General features: G+C 46.2%; 3 protein-coding genes across 3 annotated transcripts; all 3 read left to right on the top strand.

The window, feature by feature from the left end:
- The first annotated feature begins 3,034 nt into the window (after nt 1-3,034).
- LOC117043917 (olfactory receptor 5F1-like) lies at nt 3,035-5,036 on the top strand. Its single transcript, XM_033144178.1, has 3 exons — nt 3,035-3,943; nt 4,470-4,487; nt 4,950-5,036. The coding sequence occupies exons 1-3, from the start codon at nt 3,035-3,037 to the stop codon at nt 5,034-5,036; spliced, it is 1,014 nt and encodes a 337-aa protein (XP_033000069.1).
- An 8,321-nt stretch (nt 5,037-13,357) lies between these two features.
- Nucleotides 13,358-16,269, top strand: LOC117043979 (olfactory receptor 5F1-like). Its single transcript, XM_033144307.1, has 2 exons — nt 13,358-14,266; nt 16,195-16,269. The coding sequence occupies exons 1-2, from the start codon at nt 13,358-13,360 to the stop codon at nt 16,267-16,269; spliced, it is 984 nt and encodes a 327-aa protein (XP_033000198.1).
- Nucleotides 16,270-20,106: 3,837 nt separating this feature from the next.
- LOC117044043 (olfactory receptor 5AS1-like) lies at nt 20,107-21,066 on the top strand. The gene has a single exon (XM_033144438.1). It carries the CDS (start codon nt 20,107-20,109, stop codon nt 21,064-21,066), a length of 960 nt encoding a protein of 319 aa, XP_033000329.1.
- Nucleotides 21,067-24,766: the final 3,700 nt, after the last annotated feature.

Consider the following 24,766-nt stretch of genomic DNA (forward strand, 5'->3'; position numbering starts at 1 on the left):
CTATTATGTAAAGTACTTAAGCAGGTTCTTCATTTAAACATATCAGTAATCTAACAGAAGCATCCAAGTTCTTTGCCATATTTTTTAACATTTTAGAGAACATATGGCTCCCCATTGTATTTGGAGGAGATAGTCAAGCATCTACCCACAATAGGCATTGCACTATTAGAAAACACTCCCCAAAAAGAGGCCCTCAAAATTTGCAAGAAAAGAGCAATGTAGCAATGGTGGTAGAACTGAATGCATGTGTTCCCAAATTAGCCTAAAATGGGTGGGAAACCTGGGGTCCTCCAGATGTCTTTCGGATGTGATTTCCTTCATCCACACCGAACGTAGAATCCTTCTCGACCACCAGGGTAAGAAGATTTTTAGGAAGAGGGGAAAACATTGTTCTGTGTGTTTATATCACTACCTGAAATACAAGGTGGTGCTGGGTACTTTTTCACTAAAATGTGACCTTTGACAGGTAGGCACTGAATGGTTCCATCTTCTCTCCCATGCTTTTCACATCTACCTGAATAAGTCACCTGTAGTTTGGGGGTGGAATGACATCACAATGCTGATGACACCCAGCTCTTATTTATTGCTTCGACAATTAAATCCTGGGAAAGCATTGCAAATTCTAAACTTTATATACTTTTGGAAGAACATCAATTGAAATGTAATCAATTTAGAACAGAAGCAATCTTGGTTGGCCATTTTAATGATCTTGGAGGAAGTACACAAACTTTTCTCAACTGGGTGTACAGAAGTGCCCCTATATTCAGCAAGATAAACTATACATTTCTAAAAGAATCTAAAGAGCTAGAGTGGTTGGTTTCATACCTCACGTGGTATTACAAGCATTTATCTGCAGGGCTAGAGAGAGATTGAAAAAGGTTATACTATGTGGAGAAGCAGCTGAGCTGAGTTTATCCCTGCCTTGGAAAGGTGGTCTGTGTTGCTTGCAAGCCCAATCAATAAAGTTGTGCCTGTTAATGGTCTATCTTTTAGAAATCTTTGAGATAATATTTTAGTTTTCTGTTATGTTGCTTTGACTGTATACCCTATATCTGACTTTTTCAGATATTTCAGATATTTTATTTATGTTTTATTGATTTAATATGCTGTAAACCGCTTTGAGATTTTTCTTAAAAATATAAAGCGGTATAGAGATTAAATAAATAAATAAATAAATAAATAAGGAAATGACAACTTCTGAGTCTCTGGATCTTTCTTATTCCTTGGAGATCAAGTTCCCTGATGAACGGTGTATGCTCCAATTAGTATAAAAATGTTTGTTCCCATACGAATATTTGCAAAAGGAATTTAAGGCACAGTGGCAGAAAGATACAGTTCTTTTACTAACCTCAGCAGATGGGGTAGACCTGACCCTGAATGAAATCAGTCACACACTCTTTGCTTACTAGGACGATAACTTTATTGAGGACTTAAAGGTACATTGTAGCTGAATCGCTGAGTCACAGAAAGAAAACACTTCTGAAGGTTGGTGGTGGGGCACTTCCACTGTCAAGTGACTTTCTTCGTAATCATACAGGTAGGTAGTTTCTGATCCCATCAAGTTTTGTGTGTTCTATCATTATTGCCCTTTTACAGTGCTTCTGACTGGGGATATGAATGGTGGCGCTGTGTGTGTGTTTGTCTATACTCTCACTGTGTGCAGCACACACACGCATATATATGAAAGAGTGTGTTCATGAGACAATGGGTTGTGTATTTTTAGGGAGGGGTGAGTACTGCTTGATGTGTGAATGGGGCATTTGGGTAGTTAGAATGTGAGATGTGGGGGGAGGGAAAGGAGAGTGAACAGTGTATATGTGCAATGGGAGGACTAGAGTGAAGGTAACTGATTGAATTTTCCTCAAAAGAATTGTTAATACTGTTCCTTGCTGCACCAATATCGAAGTGGTGGAAGATTTTAGGGGTTCCAGCACTTTTTCAGGTTTTGTTTTCCTTGGATTGAAGCTCAGTGAAGACTGTGGTGCATGTATGATATCTAGTTTCATTTAGACACATACAGTATATAACCTGAGCATAAGATGTAGGGGCTCACAGCATTAACACCCCAACAGACCTTGTTTCTCTGTTAGTCCCAGCTTTAGATATAGCACAGTTCAAGCATGTCTCTGTTTCTCCAGCTTCCAGCTCAGTTCACACACACCCATCAAGCTATTTTTTTCCTATCTAGCAGCTAGGTGAGTGCAAGTGGATGAAAGGCCCACCTATTAGTCTGGAGTGGACCATCACCTAGTGGTAGCCTAGCTCATTCTTTTTGGATGCCAAAGAGGACACTTAAGGGGTCAGCTAAAGTCATTCTATTACAAGGAAACTTTTCTGACTAGTTCAGCTATCTCATCTGTTAAATTATAACCCTCACTGGTTACACAGAGCTCCCTGATGCTTAGCGGCTGTTTCCCACTTTACTTTTCATGGCTGCCTTACTCGGTCTAATGGCAGTGCTGGCTCTGAACCAGACACAAACATAGTTCTCCCTCCAGCACATGTGCACAAGGTGACAACTATAGGCTTAAGCACTAAAATATATAGCTTCAAAGAATTTATATATATAAAGAAGAATTGCATCTTAAATTATCTAACATGAAAAATGAAAAGAAAGTAGATGAAAATTCATATACCAAAATATTACTGTAAAATTTTAAAATAATGGATTTTTCAGAAAATTGATATGAAACTTGTTTAAGCAATGGAACGTTGCAAAATGATATTTGTTAAATTATAGCAATATTATTTGTAATATACCTAGACATTAAGATGAGGCTTATTTTATTTCATATCTGCAGATTGAGAAGAAAAGAAAAATCATGCTCTACAGTGTAAGGCACACAAGCAGTCTGTATATATTGACAACCCAAGAAATGCCCATTACTTAGTACAACCAGACTTTTTGGGTTATGACTACTGAAGGTATATCAGCACTCTTCCCAGCTAAATCCATCCTCTCCCCCAACTGAAATCATATGAAGATCCACGATCATTCTAAAATAAAAATACCAGGAATAAATCAGCTACAAAAATGTCTACAGAAAATACCAGTGGTGTGTCTGAATTTATCTTTGTGGGATTTGCAGATGTACCAGAACTGAAGATTCCCATCTTCACATTGTTGCTGATGATCTATGTTATCACTGTGGTGGGCAACCTAGGGATGATTTCGCTGATCAGAATGGACTCTCAGCTCCACACCCCCATGTACTTTTTTCTCAGTAATTTGGCTTTCTTAGATTTTTGCTATTCCTCCAACATCACCCCCAAAGCCTTAAGAACTTTGCTATCAGAGAAGAGAACCATTTCTTTCCTGGGTTGCCTTATCCAACTGTATTTCTTTGTTGCTCTGGCAAGTACAGAAATCATGCTTTTTGGACTGATGGCTTATGACCGCTATGTGGCCATCTGCAACCCTTTGCTGTACACTTCAATCATGTCACACACCCGATGCATCAAGATGGCTGGTGGAGCATTCACAGCTGGCTTCTTGAACTCCATCATTCATACCACTTTGGTGGGTACTTTGTCTTTTTGCCAGTCTAATGAAATCAACCATTTCTTCTGTGAGATCCCCCCACTACTCAAGCTCTCATGTTCTGACACATCCATAGCTGAAGCACTAGTTTTCATTTGTGCTGGAATCAATATGTTAGGCTCTCTCTTGATAATACTGAGCTCCTACCTGTACATCCTTTCCACGGTGCTCCGGATGAAGTCAGCCAAGGGCCGCAAGAAAGCCTTTTCCACTTGCATCTCCCACCTGATTGCTGTGACCATATTCTATGGAACTACTATATATGTTTACTTACAACCTAGTTCCAACTATTCACAGGATCAGAATAAAGTTGTGTCCATGTTCTATTCTTTTATCATCCCAATGCTCAACCCCTTAATTTACAGTCTGAGGAACAAAGAGGTGAAGGAGGCAATGAAGAGAGTGATGGATAAGAATGCATTTTCACATTTATTATAAAATATTATACCAACAGACTGTCAAATTAATTAAATTCCACCCTAGATTTTATTCAAGTACTCTAGCATGTTATGTAAAGTACTTAAGCAGGTTCTTCATTTAAACATATCAGTAATCCAGAAGAACTGCCCATGTTCTTTGCCATATTTTTGAACATTTTAGAGAACATATGGCTCCCCATTGTATTTGGAGGAGATAGTCAAGCATCCACCCACAATAGGCATTGCACTATTAGAAAACACTCCCCCAAAAGAGGCCCTCAAAATTTGCAAGAAAAGAGCAATGCAGCAATGGTGGTAGAGCTGAATGCATGTGTTCCCAAATTAGCCAAAAATGGGTGGGAAACCTGGGGTCCTCCAGATGTCTTTGTGCTCTGATTTCCTTCATCCACACCTAGCGTAGAATCCTTCTGGACTATTAGGGTAAGAAGCTTTTGAGGAAGAGGGAAAAACATTATTCTGTATGGTTATACTCATTCCTGAAATACAAGGTGTTGCTGGGTAAAAAGGTTAAGGGACCCCTGACCATTAGGTCCAGTCGCGAACGACTCTGGGGTTGCGGCGCTCATCTCACTTTACTGGCCGAGGGAGCCGGCATACAGCTTCCGGGTCATGTGGCCAGCATGACGAAGCCGCTTCTTGCGAACCAGAGCAGCGCACGGAAACACCGTTTACCTTCACGCCGGAGTGGTACATATTTATCTACTTGCACTTTGACACACTTTCAAACTGCTAGGTTGGCAGGAGCAGAGACCGAGCAACGGTAGATCACCCTGTCGTGGGAATTCAAACCGCCGACCTTGTGATCGGCAAGCCGTCGGCTCTGTGGTGACCTTTAACAGGTAGGCACTGAATGGTTCCATCTTCTCTCCCATGCTTTTGACATCTACCTGAAGAAGTCATCTGTAGTTTGGGGGTGGTATGCCATCACAACGCTGATGACACCCAGCTCTAATTTATTGCTTCCACAGTTCAATCCTGGTGTCAGAGACATGGTCGGCAGAGAGGGAGGAAGTGGCAGAGGAAAACAGAAGCTTGATTCTTTCACACAACAATAGGCAGATAAGCGCTTCTCACTCCTGATTGTTGCCTGTAAGTTTTCACAGCAGCACAGAAATAAAAAAGCAGGATGCAGGTGGTAGTAGGGGGTGGGATTCAACTCCAAAAGAGGAGGAATTGGCTGCACCTGAGTCTCCAAGAAGCAGGAGGCAGAGCAAGTTATTAGAACAAAGGATGGCCGGCATGAAGCAGGGGAGGAAGTGGCGTATATCTGTCCTCAGGAGGGGCCGGAAGCCAGTCAAGTCAACTGACTCCGACAGTGAGGAATGAGTTGTGGGAGGCTTGGATTGGTGAATGTCTGTAATTGCTAAATAAACCTCAACTAGTAAAACTGTCAGTGTTCCGTGTCTTGTGTGAGAGAAGTGCTAAACCTGACACCTGGGGAGGCACTGCAAATTCTAAACTTTATATAGTTTTGGAAGAAAATCAATTGAAATGTAATCAAGGTAGGGCAGAAGCAATCTTAGTTGGCAATTTTAATGATCTTGGAGGAAGTACACAGACTTTTCTTGACTGGGTGTACAGAAGTGCCCTTATATTCAGAAAGATAGAATATACATTTCTAAAAGAATCTAAAGAACTAGGGTGGTTGGTTTCATACTTCAAGTGGTATTACAAGCATTCATCTGCAGGGCTAGAGGGAGATTGAAAAAGGTTATACTATGTGGAGAAACAGCTGAACTGAGTTTATCCCTGCCTTGGAAATGTGGTCTGTGTTGCTTGCAAGCCCAGTCAATAAAGTTGTGTCTGTTAATGGTCTAACTTTTAGCTGGTCTAATAATATAGAAATGACAATTTCTGAGTCTCTGGATCTTTCTTATTCCTTGGAGATTAAGTTCCCTGATAAAAAATGTATGCTCCAATTAGTATAAAAAATGTTTGTTCCCATATGAATAGTTGCAAAAGGAATTTAAGACATAGTGGCAGAAAGATACGATTCTTTTGCTAACCTCAGCAGATGGGGTAGACCTGACCCTGAATGAAATCAGCCCCACACTCTTTGCTTACTAGGACGATAACGTTATTGAGGACTTAAATGTATGTTGTAGCTGAATCACTGAATCACAGAAAGAAAACATGTGATGGCCTGGGAGTCAGACTCTGATGCTGAACCTGAGGGATCCCAGCCTGCACAGGATTCCCCGCCTCCAGAACCAGCTGAGCCGGGGCCAGGGCTTGAGCCTGAAGGATCCCCACCTGTGCTGGATCCCCAGGTGCAGGCATCAGCAGAGTCTGCTCTGGCTCCTGATGGGAGGGAGGACCCATTGCCTGCAGGTGCTCCACTCCCAGCCTCTTCAGAGGAAGCTGAGGCATCCCCTGGGTCCAGTAACCCACCAGCCTCTCCTGAGCTACAGAGGCTCAGGGCAGAGAGGCGAAGGGAGTTAAATGTCTGCAGGAGGAGTGCTCGCCTCCAGGCCCGGAGGAGAGGCGAGTCTCCAGAGGATCGGGGCGGCCCTAAGCATAGGGCCAGATAAAAGCCAGCCAGACCCAGCCCAAGTTGCGTGAGCAACTTAGTTGCAAGCATGTGCTCAACCTGCAACCTCGTGCCTTGGACTTTGACCTGCTCCCTGCCTTGCTCCCCGCCGGACTGACCTCCTTTGAATCCCTTGACCCCGGACTGGACTTGGACCTTGCTACACGGACACTCCCCTGGGGCCAGCACAGTTTGCTCACGCCACACCCGCACTCCCCCTTCGCTGGGGTGCGTTCGGGAGGAACCAGTAGCCATGGCTGACCAGGCGGCTGCACTGGTGGCATTGGCCCAGGAGAATCAGACTTTGTCCCACACTGTGCAGCAGCTAAGCAATGCGGTTACGGCGCTGCAGCAGCGTTTGGATGCCTTACCGGCTCCTGGGGCCGCCGCCCCAGCTCCTGGCAAGTACCCAGTGGCCTTGCCAGAGAAATTTGATGGGTCCCCAGCCAGCTTTCCCATGTTTCTCGCCCAGGCCAAGCTGTATATTCAGGGGCGAGCTCGGGATTTCCCTGACGACCGCACCAAGGTGCACTTCCTGATCAGCTTGCTGAAGGACCAGGCGGCCAAGTGGGCGCTGCCGCTGCTCCGGCAAGACTCCCCTTTGCTGACAGACTATACGGGGTTTTGCAATCATCTGGAGACCACGTTTGCCAACCCTCAGAAGGGGAGTCAAGCCAATCGGGCAATTCGGCGGTTGAAACAGGGCAAGTCCACAGTGGCCACCTACGCCACAGAATTTCGGCTGCTGGCGCAGGACTTGACCTGGAATGACTCCGCACTTCGGGACCAGTATCTTGAGGGACTATCAGACGAGATACTGGATCAGCTGGCCACGTTGGATCGCCCTGCCACACTGGATGCCCTCATTCAACGGAGTCTGCAGATAGATGATCGGTTGGAGGATCGTCGCCAGGCCCGGGGCCACCGGCACTCCGGGCCCCCGGCGCCGGTGCTTCCCAGCAGTTCCGTGGCCAGAGTTGAGTCACCGGAGGAGCCGATGCAGCTCGGGGCAGTGCGGCCACGCCTCTCTCCCTCGGAAAAGACTCGGCGTCGGGAGGGGAACCTGTGTCTCTACTGCGGTGGGAGTGGACATTATGCCCGAACCTGCCCTGAGAAACGCCAGCCGCAGGGAAACCGCCAACCCCGGTAGCTGATGGCCCTGGCTACCTGGGGTCCCAAGCATCGCATGATGGGCCCTCACCAGTGGAATTGCAACACCTCATGATACCAGTGCGTCTATACCCCCCCGGTGGGCCCTGGATTCTCACTCACGCTCTGGTGGATTCGGGGGCAACCCGCTCCTATATGGACTCTGCCTTTGCCACTCAGCATCAGGTCCCGCTTCAGAACAAGCCGGAACCGGTACAGGTGGAGGCAATTGATGGACGGCTCCTGCGCTCGGGCGCTGTTACTCGGGAGACCCAGCCCTTGGTCCTGTGCTGCCAGCAGCACCGGGAGGTGCGAACCCTGGACATTGCTACCATGCCCCGGTTTCCCCTGGTGCTTGGGATGGACTGGCTGGAGTCGCACAATGTTCAGATCGACTGGGTCAATCGGACTGTACGCTTCCCAGACCCGGGTTCCCATGCTCAGTTCGAGTTCGCAGCAGCTGCCCCCATGGGGCAGGCTGTGTCAATGCTCCCCACCGTGTACCAGGACTATCTAGACGTGTTCGAGGAACAGGGAGCAGACCAGCTGCCGCCTCATCGGTCCTTCGACTGCGGCATAGACCTACAGCCTGGGGCGCCCCTGCCGGTGAGCCGCCTATACTCCCTTTCGGAACCAGAGCGTGAAGCCTTGCAGGACTTCCTTCGCAAGAACCTGGAACGCGGGTTCATTAGGCCCTCTACCTCACCCACTGCCGCTCCTGTACTCTTCGTTAAGAAGAAGTGTGGGGAGCTTCGCCTTTGCCATGACTATTGGGCCCTGAATAAGATCACCATCCCAGACCGGTACCCCTTGCCCCTTATTGCAGAGTTGCTGGAGCGGGTGCAGGGGGCACAGATGTTCACCAAACTGGACCTCCGAGGGGCCTACAATTTGATCCGGATCCGTGCCGGGGACGAGTGGAAGACGGCATTCGGGACCCGGTATGGGCAGTTTGAATACCTGGTTATGCCGTTCGGATTATGCAACGCGCCCGCCGTGTTTCAACGGTACATCAACCACGTGTTCCAGGACTTGCTAGACAAATACGTGGTGGTGTACCTAGATGATATTCTGATTTATTCCCGTGACCCAACTCGTCATGAGAGTCATGTCCGGTCCGTGTTGCAGCGCTTGCGGGAGCACCGCCTGTACGCCAAGCTCAGCAAGTGCGAGTTCCACCAGCGGTCAGTAGACTTCCTTGGACACCGACTCTCCCCTGATGGGGTACAGATGGACCCTGGAAAGGTGGCTGCGGTTCGAGAGTGGGCAGCGCCCCGGAACCGCAAGGACTTACAGCGGTTCCTAGGGTTCGCCAACTATTACCGAACCTTCATTGCAGATTATGCTCATCGCACCACCCCATTAACCCAACTGCTGCGCCCCAAGACGCCCTTCTCCTGGGATGAGGAGGCTGAAGTGGCATTTCAGGGGTTGAAAGCCTGTTTCCAGAGGGCGCCGATTTTACAGCATCCTGATCCCTCTCGTCCCTTTGTGGTGGAGACGGATGCCTCCAGCACGGCTCTCGGTGCCATCCTGTCTCAGCAACACGGACCCGATGCGCCGCTGTTACCCTGCGCTTACTACTCCCGGCAGCTCCTTCCGGCGGAGCGTAACTATACCGTGTGGGAGCGGGAACTACTGGCCATTAAGGTGGCCTTTGAGGTCTGGCGCCATCATCTGGAGGGAGCACGACACCCGGTGGAAGTGAGGACAGACCACCGGAATCTGGAGTACCTCCAGACCGCCCGCAAGTTGAACCAAAGGCAGATCCGGTGGGCGCTGTTTTTCTCCCGGTTCCAGTTCCGGATCCGCTACATCCCTAGCTCCCAAAACCGGAAGGCGGATGCCCTGTCCCGGAAACCCGAGGACGTCGCAGACACGGTACAGCAGGCAGTACCGACGACGATCTTACCACCGGCTGCATTCCTGGCCACTCAGGAGGCCAAGCCGCTGCGGGTTCGGGTGCAGGAACAGCAACGGGTGGATGCTTGGGCTCAGGCACGGCTCCAGGAACTGTCTGACGGGTCATGCCCTCGATATCCGGGGCTGGCCCTGCGCCAGGGCCTACTGCTGCACCAGGGACGTCTATACATCCCGCCAGGACCATTGCGGGCCGAGGTTCTCCGGATGTCTCACGATGCCCCAGCCGCAGGGCACTTTGGGCGGTACCGGACCACCCATCTGGTAAGCCGGGAGTTCTGGTGGCCCCGCCTGAAGGCTGATGTGGTACGCTACGTTGCTGGTTGCGATGTCTGTCGGCGGGCCAAGGGCCCTACCGGCCGACCCCCCGGCCTGCTCCAGCCATTGCCAGTCCCACCGCGTCCCTGGCACACGGTCTCGCTGGACTTTGTGGTGGACTTGCCCCCATCTCGTCACTGTACCTGCCTCCTAGTTTTCACGGACCATTTCACTAAGATGGTGCACTGTGCCCCCTGCCCGTCCATACCCACAGCTAAGGAGACGGCTCAACTGTACCTTCAGCACATCTTCCGCCTGCATGGCCTGCCCGAGCGTGTGGTTTCTGACCGCGGCGTCCAGTTCACATCCCGCTTCTGGCGAGCCCTGCACCAGACCCTTGGGACGGAGGTCTGCCTATCTTCGGCCCACCACCCGCAGACCGATGGCCAGACGGAATGGGCAAACGCGGTGCTGGAGCAGTACCTCCGGTGTTACTGCAGCTTCCAGCAGGATGACTGGGTCGATCACTTGCCATTGGCGGAGTTCGCCTACAACAATGCAGTGAACGCCTCCACCCAGCAGACCCCGTTCCAGGCCTCCTACGGCTACCATCCACGTTTGTTCCCGGACGTGCTGCCAGCTTCCGCGGTCCCCGCAGTGACAGACTGGCTTCAGGAGCTTCAGTCCCAGCAACAATTATTGATGGAGCAACTGCGCCAGGCCAAGGACGCATACAAGGCCCAGGCGGACCGACATCGTCAGGAGGGGCCAGAACTCCGTGTTGGCAATCGGGTGTGGCTCTCTACCCGTCACCTGCATCCTTCTCGGCCCTCACGAAAGCTGGATGCACGGTTTGCCGGCCCATTCACCATCACTGCGCAGGTGTCGCCGGTGGCGTTTCGCCTCCAGTTACCTCCATCGCTCAAGGTTCACCCAGTATTCCACCGGTCCCTACTTAGTCCAGTCGCCCCGCCTGACGAGTTCCACCCAGACAATCCACGACCGCAGCCAGTTTTGGTTGAGGGGGAGCCTGAGTACGAGGTGGAGCGCATTCTGGACTCACGATACCGCAGGGGGAAGCTCCAATACCTCATCGACTGGAAGGGGTATGGGCCTGAGGATCGTTCATGGGAACCAGCGGAAAACGTCCACGCACCTGCCTGCCTCCGTGATTTCCATGCAGCTTACCCCAGCAAGCCTGGTCCGGCCCCTCGGTTGAGGGGGAGGCCTGGGAGGGGGGATGGTGTGATGGCCTGGGAGTCAGACTCTGATGCTGAACCTGAGGGATCCCAGCCTGCACAGGATTCCCCGCCTCCAGAACCAGCTGAGCCGGGGCCAGGGCTTGAGCCTGAAGGATCCCCACCTGTGCTGGATCCCCAGGTGCAGGCATCAGCAGAGTCTGCTCTGGCTCCTGATGGGAGGGAGGACCCATTGCCTGCAGGTGCTCCACTCCCAGCCTCTTCAGAGGAAGCTGAGGCATCCCCTGGGTCCAGTAACCCACCAGCCTCTCCTGAGCTACAGAGGCTCAGGGCAGAGAGGCGAAGGGAGTTAAGTGTCTGCAGGAGGAGTGCTCGCCTCCAGGCCCGGAGGAGAGGCGAGTCTCCAGAGGATCGGGGCGGCCCTAAGCATAGGGCCAGATAAAAGCCAGCCAGACCCAGCCCAAGTTGCGTGAGCAACTTAGTTGCAAGCGTGTGCTCAACCTGCAACCTCGTGCCTTGGACTTTGACCTGCTCCCTGCCTTGCTCCCCGCCGGACTGACCTCCTTTGAATCCCTTGACCCCGGACTGGACTTGGACCTTGCTACACGGACACTCCCCTGGGGCCAGCACAAAACACTTCTGAAGGTTGGTGGTAGGGCACTTCCACTGTCAAGTGACTTTCTTCGTAGTCATAAAGGTAGGTAGTTTCTGATCCCAACAAGTTACATGCATTCTACCATTATTGCCCATTTGCAGTGCTTCTGACTGGGAAAATGAATGGTGGCTTTGTGTGTATGTGTGTGTCTATACTTTCTCTGTGTGCGGCACACACATATGAAAGAGTGTGTGCATGAGACAATGGGTTGTGTATTTTTAGGGATGGATGAGTACTGCTTGAGTGTGAATGGGGCATTTGGGTAGTTAGAATGTGAGATGTGGGGGGAGGGAAAGGAGAGGGAACAGTGTATATATGTGAAATGGGATGACTTCAGTGAACGTATCAGATAGAATCACCCTCCAAAAAATTGTTAATACTGTTCCTTGCCACCCCAATCTCCAACTGGTGGGAGATTTTAGGGTTTCCAGCACTTTTTCAGGGTTCATTTTCCTTGGAATGAAGCTCAGCGAAGACTGTGGTACATTTAAGACATCTAGTTTCGTTTAGACACACACAGTATATAACCTCAGCATAAGATGGAGGGACTCACAGCATTAACACTCCAACAGATCTTGTTTCTCTAGTAGTCCCAGCTTTGGATATAGCACAGTTCAAGCATGTCTCTGTTTCTCCAGCTTCCAGCTCAGTTCACACTCACCCACCAAGCTATTGTTTGACTCTCTAGCAGCTAGGTGAGTGCAAGTGGATGAAAGGCCCACCTATTAGTCTGGAAGGCACCATCACCTAGTGGTAGCCCAGCTCATTCTTTTTGGATGCCAAAGAGGACATTTAAAGGGTCAGCTAATGTTACTGCTAATGTTACTGCATTGCAAAGAAACTTCTCTGACTAGTTCAGCTATCTCCTCTGTTAGATTCCAACCCTCACTGGGTACAGGACCCCAATAATTGGAAGGGTCTAAGGGCATTATCCAGACAGGACCCCCCCCCCCAATCACAATGTCGCTGATAACTGCAATCCCTCAGCAATCAACATATACTTGTGTCATGCACAGACTCATTATCTTATCCAGACCTGCCCCTATCTCTCTATTTAACCTTAGGGATGCAGGTAAACCATCATCCCCCATGGTAACCGTTGTTCATCCATGGGGGATGGAGGTATTGCCCATCATTCATGGGTGGACAACCACTTTCCTCAGGGCCATTTAATTCAGAGAGTTACTTAAAAAATGTGTGACTAATTACATACAATTTACTGAGGGTTTTTCTTTTTTAAAAAAACAACCCTGAGAAAATACGATTGCATTCAGTTCAACAAGAAACTCTATTTCAAATCAGTGAATGAACAGGGAAGTTGGAAATTTCTGCATCTGTGCCCCTGTACAGTGGAGCTCTCTGACATAGGGTTGCCATTTTTCAAACAGTGAAAATCCAGACAGAAAAGGCTTATTTTATTTTTTATTTGCAGATTAAGAAGAAAAGAAAAATCATGCTCTACAGTGTAAGGCACACAAGCAGTCTGTATATATTGACAAGTCAATAAATGCGCATTACTTAGTACAGCCAGACTTTTTTGGTTATGACTACTGAAGGTATATCAGCACTCTTCCCAGCTAAATCAATCCTCTCCCCCAACTGAAATCATATGAAGATCCACAATCATTCTAAAATAAAAATAACAGGAATAAAACAGCTACAGAAATGTCTACAGAAAATACCAGTGGTGTGTCTGAATTTATCTTTGTGGGATTTGCAGATGTACAAGAACTGAAGATTCCCATCTTCACATTGTTGCTGCTGATCTATGTTATCACTGTGGTGGGCAACCTAGGGATGATTTTGCTGATCAGAATGGACTCTCAGCTCCACACCCCCATGTACTTTTTCCTCAGTAATCTGGCTATCTTAGATTTTTGCTATTCCTCCAACATCACCCCCAAAGCCTTAAGAACTTTGCTATCAGAGAAGAGAACCATTTCTTTCCTGGGTTGCCTCATCCAAGTGTATTTCTTTGTTGCTCTGGTAAGTACAGAATGCATTCTTTTTGGGCTGATGGCTTATGACCGCTATGTGGCCATCTGCAACCCTTTGCTGTACACTTCAATCATGTCACACACCCGATGCGTCAAGATGGCTGGTGCAGCATTCACAGCTGGCTTCTTGAACTCCATCATTCATACCACTTTGGTAGGTACTTTGTCTTTTTGCCAGTCTAATGAAATCAACCATTTCTTCTGTGAGATCCCCCCACTACTCAAGCTCTCATGTTCTGATACAGCCATAGCTGAAGCACTAGTTTTCATCTCTGCTGGAATCAATATATTGGGATCTCTTCTGATAATACTGAGTTCTTATCTGTACATCCTTTCCACGGTGCTCCGGATGAAGTCAGCCAAGGGCCGCAAGAAAGCCTTTTCCACCTGCATCTCCCATCTGATTGCTGTGATCATATTCTATGGAACTGGCCTGTTTATATATTTACAGCCCAGTTCAAACTATTCAGAGGATCAGAATAAAATGGTCTCTGTATTTTATGCCTTTGTCATCCCAATGCTCAACCCCTTAATCTACAGTCTGAGGAACAAGGAGGTGAAGGACGCAATGAAGAGAGTAACAGGTAAAAGCAGATCTTCTCATTTACTATAGCTTACTTACTATAGCTTACTATAGCCATATGGATTACTTACTATAGCTTACTATAGCCATATGGATTACCTTTTTTGTATATAATTTTTATTAAATTTTCTGTTTTACAATTTAAAATACTCATTTTTACATCCTTAAAATATCAATGACTTTCCTTCTTCTCTTTCCATGGTTCAATACATATCATCAATTCCTGCATATTTTACAAAACACTATACCATTCAGTATTCCATTTACAATTTAAAATACTCATTTTTACTCACTGTTGAATTTATCTTAATGCTACAAACGTTTTCAGCTGTACACAATTATTTCCCATATATTCAATAAATGTTTTCCAATATTCTCTAAACATGTGTTCTTCTTGTTCTCTTATTCTATATGTTAAGTATCCAAGCTGCTTATATTCTTTCAGTTTAAGTTGCCATTCTTCTTTGTTTGAGACCTCGCTCGTTTTCCATTTTGGGGCTAACAAAACATGGTCCGCAGTAGTAACATACATAAATAAGCTTTTTTGACACTTGGGAATTTCAGTCTGAGTTACCCCCAACAGAAAAGACTCCTTTTTTTTTTGAGGGGGAGTGCTTTTAAACATGTTTTTCAATTCATTATGGATCATTCCCCAATACTCTTTTACCCTTTTACAAATCTACCACATATGAAAAAACATTCCCTCCACCTCTTATACATTTTAGCAAGCCTACTCGGAGTTAGATACGATCTGTAAATCATTTTCAAGCAGTTCTCCTTCAAAGAATAACATGCTGTAAACTTCAAATCACTTTTTCATAATTTCCCCCAGAGGTTAAAATCTATATTTTGTCCTATATCTATTGCCCAGTGTGTCATAGAGGCTTTAACATGCTGTCTTTTGTTTCCCAGTCTATATATTGTGAGCTTTGGTCTGAAAAACATTTTTCCCCCATCTAATTTAAACATTTCATGTAACTGATGGTATTGTAACCCCCTGTAAAGTACAGCAATTCCCTGTAAATTACCCACCGGTATGGATTACCTTTTAGATATTTTCAAATATTCTAGTCTGGTGACATGGGTACTTAAGTACTTAACTTCCATTTAAGTGAATCTGTAATCTTCTAGAAGTATTTGCTATGTCTTCAAGGATGGATCCACATACGTGCGCGCACACACACACACACACACACACACACACACAACCCTACCAAGGGCAGGCATTCTTAGACTGTGAACTACTCACCAACAGCAGCTCCATCTCCCAATTGACCAGCATTCATCTCACCACTGTATCCAAGCAGCGATCCAGGGTTTGCCTGGCCTCTGCTTATTAAAAAGTTAAGGAGAAATTGAGCCTGATGTCATCAGCATACTGATCTGACCTTGCCCCAAATCTCCCAATGATGGCTCCCAATGTCATCATATAGATATCAAATAGCACTAGGTATACAACAGTGCCCCAGCAGCACTCCAAAGCATAATTGCCAGGGTGCTGAAAAACACTTCCCCAATGCTACTGGACTTGACCATCTAGGTAGAGCAAGAACCACTGTAACACAGTGCCTTCAATTCCCATCCCACAGAGCCAGCCCAAGATGGAGGAATCCAAGGTCACAGAGAGACAGAGATGCAGGAGAAAACTTGAATTTCCCATGTCCCACTCTTGGTAATGGTCATCCATCAGAGCAACCAAGACTGGCTCCATCTCATGGCCAGGTGTGGACCCAGATTAGAATGATCTAGATTCAAAATGCCTGCAGTTCCTCTCTTGACCACTTGCCCAAGGAAAGGGGTATGTTGCCTTCCTTCCGTCTCTTTTTTGCTGTCTTCCAGGACCACAAAGGTCTTGAAGAAGCAGACACAGTGGCAACTTCTGTGTAGGAGAAGCTGTAGGTTGCTCGTGTGCGCGCCATCAGATGATGGTACCTAAGTTTGGGCAGAGGTATGGCCGTGCTGTTGCTCCAACAGTTCAGCTTGGAGCACAAGTCTGAGGAGAGGATGCAAGCTACTTAGGCACCAGAAGTGGGTGTGGAGCTACTGTGTGTGCTTTGTCAATAAAGAATTAAACTACCATCCATTTGTCATCTTTGGGCTGGGTGTGCTGAGGACACCTACCACATGGGAGGCATGATTCTGTGTACTAACCAGTGTTGGGTTGACTTCAAAATAAGAATTGCACCATTTGTGCTCTAGTCTTCATCTGGCTTGTTTCATAGCCTGCAGCTCACCAGAATACCCCAGAGTCACTTGGGTTCCACAATGCTGGAGTGGACATTTAGCAGTGACTCTATCAACCACCCATCTCATCTTGCCATTCCACAGCAAGAGCATGATCAACAGCTTTCTCCACTGGAAAGCCTGGCAGAGCATTCAGGAATCCTGCAGTTTCCATCATCAGTCTCTGGGGGTGAGCTACCCAATGAATTCCACCACCCTTGCAGTGAGGAACATCTGCCACCACTCCAATCTAGGCCAGAAGCAAACTTCACTTGGTGAATGCTGGACAGTGGGGCCAAGATGCCTGTGTCACATTCACATATCCGAAGTCCACATTTATTTATTTATTACCCACCCATCATCCTAAGATTCCAGAGTGGGTTACCACATTAAAGCACAACATCATTTAAAAAAAAAATTACAATCATAAAAATAATGTGGGTCCTGAAAACATAACCTCAAGTTTCAAAGGCCAGGGTAAATAAGTACGTCATCAGCACTCTCCAGAAGTTGTAAAATGAAGGTGCCAGACACACCTCCGTGAGAAGGGAGTTCCACAAATTAAGAGGCTACCACAGAGAATGCCACCACCGCCTGAGCTTCGGAGGGCAGATGAACTACCAAGAGGACTTCCTCTGCTGATCTCAGCACTTGAGAGGGTCTTTAGGGAAGGAGACGGTCTTTCAGGTATATGGAGCCCGAGCCATTTAGGGCCGTTTTCCTGTAGTGGAAACAAGGGAAAGCATTTCAAAAGCTTTCTGAGCACTGGTTAATATGAGCACTGGTGTTTCCATCCAAAAATCTTAGGACACCAACCTTCATTGATTCACGTTTTACCCCTGCAGTATCGTGACATACCTGTAACTCTTTGGTTTGGATATGCAACAGTCCCTTTCCCCCTGGACCCTTCCCCAGCTTCCGTCAAGTTCTCCAGGGAATTGGTCTCAACAGCATGATAATTAACGCAAACCTTCAAAAGCAACAGTTCCTGCAATGAGACAATGAATAATCCATTACGTGTTTCACAGGTAAGTTGCCACAAATGAGAACCATTTAAGGAGAATTGGACCTGAATATGGTCATTTTTGCTATCTTAGGAGCTGCAACGCAGTGGCAAATTGCTGTCTTCCTTGATACAGACACTTCAAAGACTCCGGCTTGTGACTATTCTGCATAAAGGCTTCACAAAGGCACCTTACTGTATTTTCTTATACATGGTTTTCTGAGCTCAAATTGCGTTAATTCATCAAATTATTGCTTTCCTTAAAAAAATGTCAGGAAAGCACAACCTCCAAAAGTAAGAAAACTTGTTTTATTATAATTTGCATAAAGAAACTATACAATATTATAAGTGACCTGCTCTTTCCAATAATGTTATGAAGGCACTTAGGTGTTCTGTTTGTATTGCTTTTGCATCTTACTGCTTTTGCATATACCGGTACTACTTTGGGTATTTTTTAAAAAATAAGCAAGTGGTTATACAGAATGAAGTTCTATAAACAGACGTCTATTGGCAGCAAGTTGTTCTGAGCAGTCAATAAACACACACAGAGACAACTTATTTCAAGACATGTTGACTATTATGCAGTGATATTTTTTGGCTTAATTTCAGTTAGGGTTCATGAGGTTGAAACCTTGTAAAATATTTTAATGCCAAGGCTCAACTCTGAGAAATACATGGCAATAAAGAAGATACGGTAGCTCTGAGCATGTGCAAAGTGTCCCTTATCATCAAAGAGAGAAGGAAAATTCAGGTGTGGCCCCCAGATCAGCAAGTGAGTTTTCTAATCTCACATGAGCCATAGCATCTACAAATTAACCATTAAGGGTACTTTGACACACCCTAGCCATAGTTTACACCACAATCAGAGTTCTGTAGATCTCCTTTGTGAAATGCTCAATAAAGCTGTGGCCCAAGTTACTAAACTAATAGTGGCTCCACCAGTGCACTTGCACAGCATTAACCTCCTCATTGCCTCAGACTCTTAGTAAGCAGCAGCTCTGCTGACAGGAGGCCAGGAGCATGGTCACTGCCCCTCCTCACTAGCCACTATTGGTGAGGCAGCCTCAGGAGCCATCATGTGATAGCCTGGCTGAGAACCAGATAGCCCTTCAATTAGAGGACACCTGGTTGGCAATGTAATATGTTTCTATGTTGGGGATTCCCCATCTTCCTTCTGAGGTGGGGAGGTGCAGGTATTTGGGGCTTATTCTTGGTTTTTTTGTGGGAGGAGATAAAGGAGTGTAGTTTTCTCTGCCATCTGCGGAGTTGGGTTTGGGGAATCCAGATTGGGAGGGTTTGGAATAGGTAGGTTAGTTTTGGGAGGGTGATCACTTTGATCATGGCTTTTTGTCTGAGAGAGTGAAATTCGTGTTGTTCCATCTCTTTAGGTCTTTGTTTATTTGTCACCACAGGGGCTTGTAGTTGTGGAGGTATAATTTATTGAAGTTTCTGGTTATTTGTACCCCTAGGCATCTGAATTTGGTGTGACAAAGTTTTATCTTGGTGATATTAGTGAGTTCTTTTTGGGTGTGATTATACACCATATAATCCCATATATACTAGAAGATGAGACAAAACAATGGACACACCTAGAGAGGGACACAATTGACAATACCTGCACCACAGCATACCCTCTCCTCCCAAACAAACTAAGGAAAACCCCCACAACACTTAACAGGTATACACAGACCATGCTCAAAGCATGGGAAACAGTAATAGGCAAACTATCCCCAACCCCATTCCCACTAATTCCCCTGGTTTACCACCCATTATTCCACCATACAGCACAAAACCTCCAGATTAAAACCTGGCAATCCAAAGGCTTATGTCGCCTAATAGACTTCTATAAAAATAACAAACCTTTGTCAATACAAGAAATACAAAATAAACTAGAAGATGTGATGGTTAACACATCACCAATTACATGCCCTCTTAAACAATCCAGTAGTAAAATCAGCAGCAACTAGGCCTCTGACAACCTTCGAAAACCTCACCCTTACAACAAAGGGACACGGCAGAGGGATGGTATCTGCAATATACAAAATACTACTCCAAAACCCCACAAATTCCCTAGACACAATCAAAAAACAATGGGAGGATGACATAGGCTATGAGATTAACCCCACTCAATGGACCCGAATGTGGTCGAAACCCCCCTTTAAATCCATATCAATGAAAAGAAAAGAACTCACTCTGAAACTCACCTACAGGTGGTACCTAATGCCAAGAAAATTAGTGCAAATACGCCCAGGAACCTCACCCCCCCCCCAAAAAAATAGAGGACATATTTCAAAAAGAAGACTGTTCTCTGCAAAGTTCTCTGCAAAGAGCCCTCCCACACTCCTCCTTTAAGCAACTGCAACCACATCCAAAATGTTCTCACAAGGGTAATATTTATTTGTTTGTTTGTTTGTTTGTTTGTTTGTTGTTGTTTTTTAATTTTGCCATATATAGCACACTTCCCTATAAAATATACAAGGCAGCTTTTGAGAATATTTACTCTACTTCTTCTAGTTTCAAGGGAAAGGCCGAGGAAACCACTGTCTAAAACCATTTCATTTTCATTGTCCCCACAGCTCATTCTTCTTCTACCATAGATCCAGATGCAATGAAACAAAAACGGGAGGAAATGGCCAAGGGGAATTTCACGGCAGTGACGGAGTTCATTCTCCTTGGCTTCACGGATCGTCAGGAGATCAAAGCCATCCTCTTTGTGCTCTTCCTGGCCATCTATGTGGCCACCTTGGTGGGGAACTTTGGCATCATCACATTAATCTGGATCAGTCCCTCTCTGCACAGTCCGATGTACTTTTTCCTAAACAATCTGGCCTTCCTGGACCTCAGTTATTCCTCCACCATTACTCCCAAGATGCTGGCCAACTTCATAGCAGAGAGGAAGAGCATTTCATTCTCAGGATGCATTGCGCAAATGTATCTGTTTGCTGCCTTTGCCGATGCAGAATGCCTCCTGCTGGCTGCCATGGCGTACGACCGCTACATGGCCATTTGTAACCCACTACTCTATCCACTTTTCATGTCACGCAAAGTGTGCATATGTCTGGTAGTTGGCTCCTATCTCACAAGCAGCATGACCTCACTGGTGCACACTTGTCTTACATTCCGTCTCTCCTTCTGCGGTTCCAACATAATCAACCATTTCTTCTGTGACATCCCTCCTCTGTTGGCCCTCTCCTGCTCCAATACCCACTTCAATGAAATCCTACTCTTTGCCCTGTGTGGATTCATCCAAATGAGCACTTTTGTGCTCATCATCATCTCTTATGCCTGCATCCTTTGCACCATCTTGAGGATCCCCTCAACCGATGGCCGCCACAAAGCCTTTTCCACATGCACCTCCCATTTGACAGCTGTTGCCCTTTTCTATGGCACCCTCTTATTCATGTATCTACGTCCTAGTTCCAGCTATGCCATGGACACAGACAAAATAATCTCAGTGTTTTACACAGTGGTGTTTCCCATGGTGAACCCCTTGATCTACTGCCTGAGGAACAAAGAGGTGAAGGATGCCTTGAAGAGAACATTGGAGAGACATGTGTGCTGCTGTTAGTGATGAAATGCAGAGAAATGGAGACGCAAGCTCTTCTTAGTCTATTTGTTATCTACTTTGTGTATAGATAGACTTGTAAAGGAGTGGTCCAGAAGAATATATAAACTTGGTCAGAGACACCTGAGTATGAAGAAGCCACACTTCTACATGGTTTGGTTCTAATGTACTATGTTGTTTTGATGTGGCTCAGTGGTAGAGCATCTGCTTCGCATGCAGAAGATCACAGGTGGGGCTGGGAGAGATTCCCATCTGAAATACTGGAGAGCAGCTGCCAGTCAGAGTAAAAAATATTGTGCTAGATTGACCAATTGTCTGACTCATATATATATAGCATCTGATATATAGCATCTTTCCTTAATTCCTATTCTGAATGGATGAATGTCATTTTCTCAGTGATATATTTGTTCACCTGACACTGCAGGGGGAGGGGTTCTGAACAGGGAGAAGGAAGCACCCCCAACCCTTAAACCACATTACATAAATGTGGAAACATTTTAAAACATATTCATTGATAATTGGTGTTTTCCTGTACCATTTCCCTGCATTTATAATAGGGAAAGAATTACTTGACTCTTCCTCCCATCCTCCATTATTCATTTCATCTTCCTTCTTTCTTGTCTTTTTGGCATGAAATTTGATTTGTGTTTGTTAAAGGGCTGGTGTAATGTGACAAAGTAGTGGAATCTGAGGATCCCCTAATACAGAATAGTACTGACTCAAGAGCAAAGGAGTGTTTCTTCATTGCTTATTGGTGTCATCTTCCACTCTGCCTTCCCAATGAGTAAGTTGAAGCATGAGATAGAAATTGGCAGAAAATCAGGTGGCAGAAATGAGCCAATTCAACCAGCGAGCCTGAACATCAACAAAAAAACAGCATTGCTTCACTGAGAGAACAATCCTATACATGTTTCTTCATGGGTCAGCCCCACAGTTTCCAACTTAGCTTACACCCATGTGATGATGGGCAAATTTGCCAATTTCAGTTTCTCATTTTTCCAATCTGGAGTTCATTTCTCCACACTTACAAATTGATGTAGAAGGTTTTTTTTAATGTGAATTAGTTTTTAAAGTCCTCATGAAAATTCATCAGCATTTTTGTGTGAATTTATTCGAATATACACATATTGTACAATGGTACCTCAGGTTACATACACTTCAGGTTACAGACTCTGCTAACCCAGAAATAACACTTCAGGTTAAGAACTTTGCTTCAGGATAAGAACAGAAATTGTGCTCTGGCGGCGCAGTGGCAGCAGGAGGTCCCATTAGCTAAAGTGGTGCTTCAGGTTAAAAACAGTTTCAGGTTAAGAACGGACCACCAGAACAAATTAAGTTCTTAACCCAAGATACCACTGTAGTTGTAAATCAATTTCCCTTAATATAATGCACATTTGTATGCTTTTCACCAATATATGCATTATCATGCATACCTCACCACACACACACACACACACACACACACACACACACTGCGAGAGAGATTACTTGCCTGGGGAACTGCATTGCAAAATTTGCAGAAGTGTAAATTCTGAAGGATGTCTGTGTTTTGGTCCGTGTGTTGTTTCAGAAAGTGCAGTTTAGTTAGATTCCCCTTTAAAGGAGAACTGAATCAAATTTCTCCCCCTTCCCTACTCCTTGTGCACAGGAATACAACATGAAAGGGCCAATTCATGCTTTTGGTTGCAGAACAGATTTGCTGGTGTTTACTATGGCAAACTCATACAATGTCAAGTAGAGGTGTACATTTCCATAAACACATGCTAGAATGAAAGAATAACTATGGCTTCTAGGCAGGAGTGCCAGCTTGGCCCCATGACCATGGGTCCCCGGGGCTGTGGGTGCCATGCAGCCTACATGCCCCTTGCACTGAAATTTGTGGGTGCCCGGCCCCTTCATGGGGAATCTTGTGGGTGCTCAAGCACCCAGGGCTCCAGGGATTTGGCACCTATGCTTCCAGGTACATTTTCACTGCATGTCTGGAGATGCACACTGTAAGATTCTTTAGGCACTTTGGGGGGGGGCATTACACACACGCAGCAGATGAAGATTAGTGAAGACCAGGCTCAGTAACTGAAACACAAATGAAATGAATTGGGCTTCTTGTCCTTTTGTGTGAGCATTCACAACCACCCTTCAAATAATTTATTATCTAAGGCTGGGTAATAATGGGGGTGTATGTGGTTTCCTCCCCTGGCAAAAATCCCACTCACCATTTGTGACCAGGGCCCCTTTTCTCCTGAGGCCATTACAGAGAGAAGTCCCAACATTTTAGGCAAGCCCCACTCATTAAGGAGGCAGTCCTTAGCTCGCTGCTCCCCATTCCAGTGGCAACACTATAATTGGTGGCTACTGCTACTGAAAATGGCTGCAGATTTACTGTGGCTCTTTTCATCAAATTGCCCATCTCCCACCAGTAACAGTGGCAATGCCACTCTGATCTGGCTATGTGACAATGTCACCAAAAGCAAAGCAAACTAATTCAGACCTTTACTTGCTCTCCATTAGCTGTGCTTGCCCTCACTGGTGTCATCAAATAACCAAATCTGATCGACTGGGCAGCAAGATCACCATTACTAGGATTGCAAAGGGCAATTTTAAGGGGGAACAAAAATAATGCCCAAGTAACACCTGTTGGAGAGAGAGAGTTTTGGATTTGATATCCCACTTTATCACTACCCGAAGGAGTCTCAAAGTGGCTAACATTCTCCTTTCCCTTCCTCCCCCACAACAAACACACTGTGAGGTGGGTGGGGCTGAGAGACTTCAAAGAAGTGTGACTAGCCCAAGGTCACCCAGCAGCTGCATGTGGAGGAGCGGAGACGCGAACCCGGTTCCCCAGATTACGAGTCTACCGCTCTTAACCACTGCACCACACTGGCTCTCTGTTGGGGGTGGCAAATATGACTAGGGTGGTTGTGTGTCCTACTTTTACAGAGGACATCCCACTGTTTAAAGCTGTCGAGTCCAGCTTAAAGAACCACAAGAAGGGAGAGGGTGAGGAAGCCTTGAAACTGTTCATCAACAACACCTGAACCACAACAGATTGAGCAGGCACACAGGTCACTTTCCTTCTCACTATGGTGAGACATATTTCTATTTAAATTGAGAAAATTATAGTAATTATTTCTATCTGTGTGCATTAGCCGATGCTAATTTTACACAAATATGTGCCCTCTTTTGCCTGCCTCTTTGATGATGCATAAGACCCTGATGTTGGGAAAGATGGAGGGCACAAGGAGAAGGGGATGGCAGAGGATGAGATGGTTGGACAGTGTTCTTGAAGCTACTAACATGAGTTTGGCCAAACTGCGAGAGGCAGTAAAGGATAGGCGTGCCTGGCGTGCTCTGGTCCATGGGGTCACGCAGAGTCGGACACGACTGAACGACTGAACAACAACAACAAAGGGCCTACACTAAATATGTTCATATGAGGATCTTTCAACCCCCTGAAATCCCCCCTCTTACACTGAATTGTCCACTGGGAAACATTAGGCCCATTCCTAACTGTGTGTGATATATATTCATGATGCACTCATGGCAATTCAGAAAATGATTAGAAATGTGTCTCCAGGTCCAGAAAGTGATCACTGGCAGTACAAACCACAGGTCCATCTATTCCAGCATTATGTTTTCAGTAAGATGCTCCTGAGCATGAATAAAGCTTCAGTGAAAATACTCTGTTATACTGTCCCAATAAATT

The sequence above is a fragment of the Lacerta agilis genome, chromosome 1 (genome assembly GCF_009819535.1).
Source record: "Lacerta agilis isolate rLacAgi1 chromosome 1, rLacAgi1.pri, whole genome shotgun sequence".
Taxonomy (NCBI): Eukaryota; Metazoa; Chordata; class Lepidosauria; order Squamata; family Lacertidae; genus Lacerta; species Lacerta agilis.

Coding starts and splice junctions, on each gene's coding strand:
- LOC117043917 (XM_033144178.1), top strand. CDS start 3,035: ATGTCTACAGAAAATACCAGTGGTGTGTCTGAATTTATCTTTGTGGGA.
- LOC117043979 (XM_033144307.1), top strand. CDS start 13,358: ATGTCTACAGAAAATACCAGTGGTGTGTCTGAATTTATCTTTGTGGGA. Junction 14,267..16,194: donor TGAAGGACGCAATGAAGAGA/GTAACAGGTAAA, acceptor GCGCGCCATCAG/ATGATGGTACCTAAGTTTGG.
- LOC117044043 (XM_033144438.1), top strand. CDS start 20,107: ATGAAACAAAAACGGGAGGAAATGGCCAAGGGGAATTTCACGGCAGTG.